This window comes from Argentina silus (genome assembly GCF_951799395.1).
Source record: "Argentina silus genome assembly, chromosome: 22".
Classification (NCBI taxonomy): domain Eukaryota; kingdom Metazoa; phylum Chordata; class Actinopteri; order Argentiniformes; family Argentinidae; genus Argentina; species Argentina silus.
Window position 1 is genome coordinate 14228262 of NC_139676.1, and position 7500 is coordinate 14235761.

At 49.4% G+C, this 7500-nt stretch overlaps 2 protein-coding genes across 2 annotated transcripts in view; one reads left to right on the top strand and one right to left on the bottom strand.

The window, feature by feature from the left end:
- Window positions 1-758: 758 nt before the first annotated feature.
- rasd2b (RASD family member 2b) lies at window positions 759-2399 on the bottom strand (the record flags this gene model as incomplete). The annotated part of the gene is made up of 2 exons (XM_083693667.1): window positions 759-1535; window positions 1760-2399. 2 exons carry the CDS (start codon window positions 2397-2399, stop codon window positions 997-999), a joined length of 1179 nt encoding a protein of 392 aa, XP_083549793.1. The 3' UTR covers window positions 759-996.
- A 982-nt stretch (window positions 2400-3381) lies between these two features.
- mycbpap (mycbp associated protein) overlaps window positions 3382-7500 on the top strand; it is a gene marked incomplete at its 5' end in the record, with an annotated part of 21867 nt that continues 17748 nt past the window's right edge. The window contains 4 exons of the mRNA XM_083694138.1: window positions 3382-3448; window positions 6550-6674; window positions 6788-6950; window positions 7399-7500. The exon at window positions 7399-7500 is cut by the window's right edge and continues 5 nt beyond it. Coding sequence (XP_083550264.1) covers window positions 3382-3448; window positions 6550-6674; window positions 6788-6950; window positions 7399-7500 — 457 coding nt within the window. The remainder of the gene's footprint in view (window positions 3449-6549; window positions 6675-6787; window positions 6951-7398) is intronic.

Here is a 7500-nt window from a genome sequence, read left to right on the forward strand (position 1 = left end):
GACTGCTCATTTATGGTAAACCAGTTAGCAGTAAATATCTAGTATGATATCTCTATGTGTAATATATATATATATATATATCTAATATGGTATCTCTATGTGTAATATATAAATATCTAGTATGATATCTCTATGTGTAATATATATATATATTCTTACTAGAAAGCAGATTTTCAAGACGCACCAGCATGGGTTCGTGGTGTCTATGGAACCCTACAGGTAGCCTCCGGTGTGTTGAAAGGACTTCACTGGTGTCGGAGGAATTCTCTCAGAACTGACAACTCCTCCTCATTCGTACAACAATGCTGTGCGAAGGAAGACTCTGGGTGAAGGAAGACTCTGGGACTCAGATACCAGCATTAGTCAGAAGTGTATTTATTGTCAAGTCTATATACTGTAGTATACGAATGAAGTTACATATGTGTAAGTGGGGAAATAATTATTTTAGCCATCACAAATCCATTTCAGTCATACCTGTCTGTCTGACACACACACACACACACACACACACACACACACACACACACACGCTTTTTGAAAATGTGGTATTTTGAAGGGTTTTATGTAAGAGGCGATGAAGTGAAGTCCATGACTCAATTTCCTCCCACTCCCTGTTCCTATACTTGAGTGAATGTGCTCTTAGGACAGAGCAGCAAACACACGCACACACAGACTTTGAGTCATGGACACACACACAATTACATCATTAGACATGTTTTGTGTACATAAACAACCACGGATAGTTTTATTATCAAAAGTGTTTAATTTCAAAACCCATATTTCACATTTGTACATTAGATCGAAGTAGACACACATTTGAACACATGTTGCGATTCGTCATCATTAAAGTTATCATGTCCAGTGTACACAATTCACTCTCATTAGCCTATGAAATTAAGTGAAATGAATGTGTCAATACAAATTACAGTGCTTTGAATGTTATTGATTTTACTCGCTCCACACATTCTTAAATAGTCGCTCCTGTGTTTGCATCTCTCACTGAATCTGACACTTCACCAGCGGTTTGCACGGCTTCTGTGTCGAGGTGGGGCCGAGCACTTGGCGGAGATCAGTGCTGAAACTCGGCCGTCGGGCCAGCGGATTCAGCGCACCGCATGGAGCCTCACAACCGGGGGCTTGGCTCCCTCTCTCGGCCACACGGCCAGTCCTCAGTGCCTGGTACGAACGAATCGAGACTTTGCGGTGCTGTGAAGGACCAGTCTCGGTAGGCAGCCCGCCTCGTTTAGCCAGAGCCTCGAATACTTTATCCAGATTTGTGCTGTCTTTAGCGGAGGTCTCAAAGTAAGCACAGTCCTCACCGAGGGCTTGGGGCACCTCTGACCGAGTTACGGCTCTCTCCGCCGGAGACAGGTCCAGCTTGTTTGCGCAGACCACCATGGGAATTCCTGCGTGCTGCCTCTGTCCGGGGGGTTTGGGGAGTTTGGTCTTGGCCGCCACGATCTCGTTGCGTAGGGCGCACACCTCCTCGAAGGATTTCCTGTCGTCCAGACTAAAAACCAGGAGGAATATGTCACCTGCAGAAGAGGATAAGATAGACATGTAAGGCATTTTGTGTCTGGTCGTCATGTAAGCAATAGGTTTTTACACATGCACTCACTCGGACTTTTGCAGTAACCGCCTACATTTCAGCATAGGGCAATATTAATTAAAAAAGCATGCATTTCAATATTTCAATAGGCTATCAAAAACTGCATGACGACTTGCGTAAGCTGAGTCCGATGTGGTGTTTTTTACGCACCGGTTAGTATGGAGAGCCGCCGCTTGGCCGGGAAACTCCTCTCTCCAGACGCATCCAGGATGTCTATCTGGTAAGTTTCCCCGCGGATGTGGAAGAGTTTCCGGAGAAAATCCTCGGAAGTGGGCTCGTACTCCTCGGCGAACCCGTCCCGGAGGTATCGGCGCAGTATGGAGGTCTTGCCAACCCGCGGCGCGCCCAGAACCACGATGCGCCTGCAGTTCTGCGGTTTGGTAGAGCACAGTGCGTCCTGGCGCGGCTCCTGTGCGAGCTGGCGAAGCCGCGTCTGACCCTGGAGAATGAGAGCAGCCAGCTGGTCCAGAGGGGACCTCTTACACGGGTGTCCGCCTGAGCATGGCGGGGGTCGGCTGCCTGCGCCGGAAGACCCCCGCACGACCCTCGGCTTGTTCTCCTGGTGCTTCCACTGCGAAGTTGCCATTTTGAGTATCCCCATACCCGCTTTGAGTCCGGACGAGTTGAGGTGCTGGGCGCCGTTTTTGTACGCCAGCAGGACCTTGGAGGAGCCGGGACACACGCCTCTGGGCCCGGGTACCTGATGACCACCGAGGGCGCAGCCGAGCTTGTGGGGCACGGGCATGGTGGTGGTGTGTGTACTTGCGGTGATGTCTCCTTTAACCTCCATGGTGTTCTTGTCAGTGGTGGGTGACGTGAAGAGGACGAGAAGAGTGAATAGGAGGATAGATCCAGTTTAGCCTACAGCCAAGAAGCCACTACTGTACGTACGCTGAAACACCTGGTTTATTAAGGCGTCTAGCGTAGTCAGTTGGGTGGTCTGGAATACGCAGTGTAGACTGGTGGGCTTTATATACTCATGCGTTTGGCTGGTACACGTCACGATCATCTGCTCCGCTTTGACCGAGCGCTGATTGACAGGAGTGGAGAGGTTGTTGTGTTCCCGAGGAGAACACCGAGTTTTCACTGATTCTGCAACAGTGCAGCTCCCATGCCACACCCATGTGGGTTTGCGTAGGATGTTTGGGGACATAGCGTTGCATAGCGTTTTTGATGAGCAATATATATATATTTTTTATGCTTTCAATCCCACATACAAACAAATTATAACAAATACAAATATGACCCACGTTTATCTCGGCCCATCTGGAAGGGATATGCCTATTTATTGATTTTCACTGGAAATACTTGCATATATGGGCCGATACAAGACGTGTATGAAGCTAAAATTGGCCTGTTAATTCACCATACTCCGCAGATTGTCTCATAAGAGGTAACCAACAACTTCTAAAGAAGCAGTATACTACACGACCACCTTTCAAGGGGCACCTTGTTGTTTGTTTTTCTGTTGGCCGACACGACGAGGAGATCGCACGCCTTTAACGTGCAGGCGTCCGTTGCCATGGACACAGCGAGGCAGAGGAAAAGGCTGCAGTAATGTCAAGTGGGCTAGCTAACGAAGCTAACGAAGCTAGCCACAGAAACTGTACAAAACTACACCGAGCTGACATAACTTATTGACTAGGCCGAGACGAATGCATTTTGAATCATTTGGAAATGGGACTGCTGCATGATAATGTGCCTACTTTCTAGTTCACTGACGTTATCGAGGTGGAACAGCATAGTCAGCTACATTTGCTAGCTGGACCGTTATGGCAAGTGTGAACAAATCCACGGGAAAGTCTGCGAAGAAGGATGCGAGGCCGCGAAGCCCCCCAGGTAGGCAAAGTGGATGAAGGCAACAGCTATGTTCCCTTTATCTCTCTGCCTCTGCCTCTGCCTCCCACACACACACACACACACACACACACACACACACACACACACACACACACACACACACACACACACACACACACACACAGGCAGAGACAAGCAGTACAGGCCATAACAATTTAGAAAGAAAGAGAAAGAAAGACACATTGAATGTGTGTGTGTTTCTGTGTGTGTGAGTGTTTCTGTGTGTGTGTGTGTATCTGTGACAGTGTGTGTGTGCGACTCAGGTGTGTACACTGTATTCAGAATGAAAGGATGTAATCACAAAGAGTGGATGGCAGCAACAAAGCTTTAGACCGGAGTCAGACCCAGTAACCTATTTTCCCATTGAAAATCACGCCACTGGGTGTCCCTGCTCCCTCCATGCTGGGTCACTCTGAAGAGAAGACTCCTGCTGTGTTCCTTTATCAAGGCCAGGGCCTCCTCTTGCTGTTGACAGGGCTCTATACACTCATCTGATACCATACAGAATGTACTGAGCCTCGGAACAGGTTGGTGGAACAAGAAACAAGGGAGGGAGGAAGAGAGGGACGGAGGGAGGGAGGGAGAGAGAGAGAGGGAGGGAGGGAGGGAGGGAGGGTTGGACGGACGGAGGGCGGGAGAGAGGGAGGAAGAGAGGGAGGGTTGGACGGACGGAGGGCGGGAGAGAGGGAGGGATGGACGGTTGGAGGGAGAGAGGGAGGGATGGACGGTTGGAGGGAGAGAGGGAGGGATGGACGGTTGGAGGGAGGGAGGGACAGAGGGAGGGAGGGAGGGAGAGAGGGACAGAGGGAGGGAGGGATGGAGAGAGGGACAGAGGGAGGGAGGGACGGAGCGAGAGAGGGAGGAAGGGATGGATGGAGGGAGGGAGGGAGGGAGAGGAGTAACAGGTAGAAAAGAAGTGGGAGATGAACGATTGTTGGTAGTCATGGCAACCACAGACAGGCCCTGGCAACCACAGACAGGCCCTGTTGGAGAAGTGGATATACTTTTGATTTGCAAAATTTGAATTGTTCAAGGCCGCTGCTGTGTGTGTGTGTGTGTGTGTGTGTGTGTGTGTGTGTGTGTGTGTGTGTGTGTGTGTGTGTGATCATTAATCATTATTCAGCTCCACTCTTTGTCAGGGGGTCAGTCAGTGATGTAACATGACTCATTATATTTCTTGTGTGTGTGTGTGTTTCTGTGTCTCTGTGTGTGTGTGTGTGTGTGTGTGTGTGTGTGTGTGTGTTTCTCTGTCTGTGTGTGTGTGTGTGTGTGTGTGTGTGTGTGTGTGTGTATTTCTGTGTCTCTGTGTGTGTGTGTGTGTGTGTGTGTATCTGTGACAGTGTGTGTGTGCGACTCAGGTGTGTACACTGTATTCAGAATGAAAGGATGTAATCACAAAGAGTGGATGGCAGCAACAAAGCTTTAGACCGGAGTCAGACCCAGTAACCTATTTTCCCATTGAAAATCACGCCACTGGGTGTCCCTGCTCCCTCCATGCTGGGTCACTCTGAAGAGAAGACTCCTGCTGTGTTCCTTTATCAAGGCCAGGGCCTCCTCTTGCTGTTGACAGGGCTCTATACACTCATCTGATACCATACAGAATGTACTGAGCCTCGGAGGGAGGGAGGGAGGGAGGGAGGGAGGGACGGACGGACGGATGGACAGATGGAGGGAGAGGAGTAACAGGTAGAAAAGAAGTGGGAGATGAACGATTGTTGGTAGTCATGGCAACCACAGACAGGCCCTGGCAATCACAGACAGGCCCTGGCAACCACAGACAGGCCCTGGCAACCACAGACAGGCCCTGTTGGAGAAGTGGATACACTTTTGAATTGCATAATTCGAATTGTTCAAGGCCGCTGCTGTGTGTGTGTGTGTGTGTGTGTGTGTGTGTGTGTGTGTGTGTGTGTGTGTGTGTGTGTGTGTGTGTGTCGTGTGTGTGTGTGTGTGTGTGTGTGATCATTAATCATTATTCAGCTCCACTCTTTGTCAGGGGGTCAGTCAGTGATGTAACATGACTCATTATGCCTGCATAATTCCTGTGTGTGTGTGTGTGTGTGTGTGTGTGTGTGTGTGTGTGTGTGTGTGAGAGAGAGAGTTTAAAGATTGTTTTTTAATTGACTGTTGTTGTTATTATTGATTGTATTGAGTTGTCTGTGCCTGCTGTGTTGGGTTAATGTTCTCTCTGTGATCCTCTGCTTCCAGCATAGTCACACTGCACTGTCGAGAGGGCTCTCGTTGCAAGCATTTCATCAGCCTTTACACCGTGTCCTGTGTCCTGTGCATTTGATCAATAAACGTTGGTTTGATTTGAGTCAAACTCACTGAGCACTTTATTAGGAACACTATACTAATACTGGGTAGGGCCTCCCTTTATTAGAACACTATACTAATACTGGGTAGGGCCTCCCTTTATTACAACACTATACTAATACTGGGTAGGGCCTCCCTTTATTAGAACACTATACTAATACTGGGTAGGGCCTCCCTTTATTACAACACTATACTAATACTGGGTAGGGCCTCCCTTTATTAGAACACTATACTAATACTGGGTAGGGCCTCCCTTTATTACAACACTATACTAATACTGGGTAGGGCCTCCCTTTATTAGGAACACTATACTAATACTGGGTATGGCCTCCCTTTATTAGAACACTATACTAATACTGGGTAGGGCCTCCCTTTGCTCTCAAAACAGCCTCAATTCTTTGTGGCGTTGATTCCACAAGATGTTGGAAACATTTCTTTGAGATTCTGGTCCATGATGACATGATTGCATCACGCAATTCCTGCAGATTTTTCAGGTGCACTTTCCAGCTGTGAATCTCCCGTTCTACCACATCCCAAAGGTGTTCTACTGGATTCAGATCCGGTGACTGGGAAGGCCACTGAAGAACACTGAACTCATTGTCATGTTCATGAAACCAGTTTGAGACGGTTTTTGCTTTGTGACATGGTGCATTATTATCCTGGAAGTAGCCATTAGAAGATGGGTCAATTGTGGCCATGAAGGGATGCACATGGTCAGCAACAACACACTCCTCCTCTCCTCTCCTCTCCTCTCCTCTCCTCTCCAGATAAGAAGCGTCTGAAGGCATCAGAGGAGTTCTCTTCCAGCGTGTGTGAGGAGGAGCCCCAGAGCCCCACTCTTAAAGGGGAGGACATCCAGGCCCTGGCCATACGCCTGGAGGACTTGGAGAAGGTAACCGTGTGCAGGGTTACTTCTTGTTATTCTGTGAGTTCATTTTCGCCGGTCAGTTTTGGCTAATGTACGTGCGTGTCTGTGTGTGTGTGTGTGTGTGTGTGTGTGTCCAGTTACGGGTGCCCCAGCCCCCTAAGGGACCCCAGAAGCCTGCAGCGGTGACCCGGGTCCTGGTGCGTAAGACACGGCCACCCGAGGAGGTCAGGAAGGCGGTGACGGTGGCAGTGGCACGCCCCCTCGCCCAGGACATCAACGCCCAGCCACTGGACTACACAGGTGAGCCCCCCCCCCCACAGTCCAAGGCTCGCCCAGGACACCAACGCGCAGCCACTGGACTACACAGGTCAGCCCCCCCTCCCCCTCCCCCTCCCCCCTCAGTCCAAGGCTGTTTTGTTGTCCCAGTCCGTCCCTGACATGAGCACTCAGTGCTCTTTGAAGAAAGAAAAAACGTATAATATTTTCTGCCCTGTTTGAATTGCGGGGGAGAGAGAGGCAGCACATCAACCAACGTTGAGACCAGGTGCAGCCAAAAGAACGCTGTGACCCTTGCACTAAAAAAAACAGACAATTTCATTATTCTAGAGTAAGAAAGAACATGACGTTTCGGCCGTCCAATAAGGAGTCCATAATTATTATAATTAATAATGTTTTTGAGCTCCTCAAACAGGGCCGTCGTCTGTTCGGGAGTCGGGAGGTTAAACTGACATTGCTGTCTCTCTTTTAGGACCAGGGGGACCTCGATTCGACGCCCAGGGGATGGTCCTGCCGCACAGCATTCTGGGAAGCCTGGAGGACTTCAGGAGACAGATGGAGGCCAGGGGAGAGA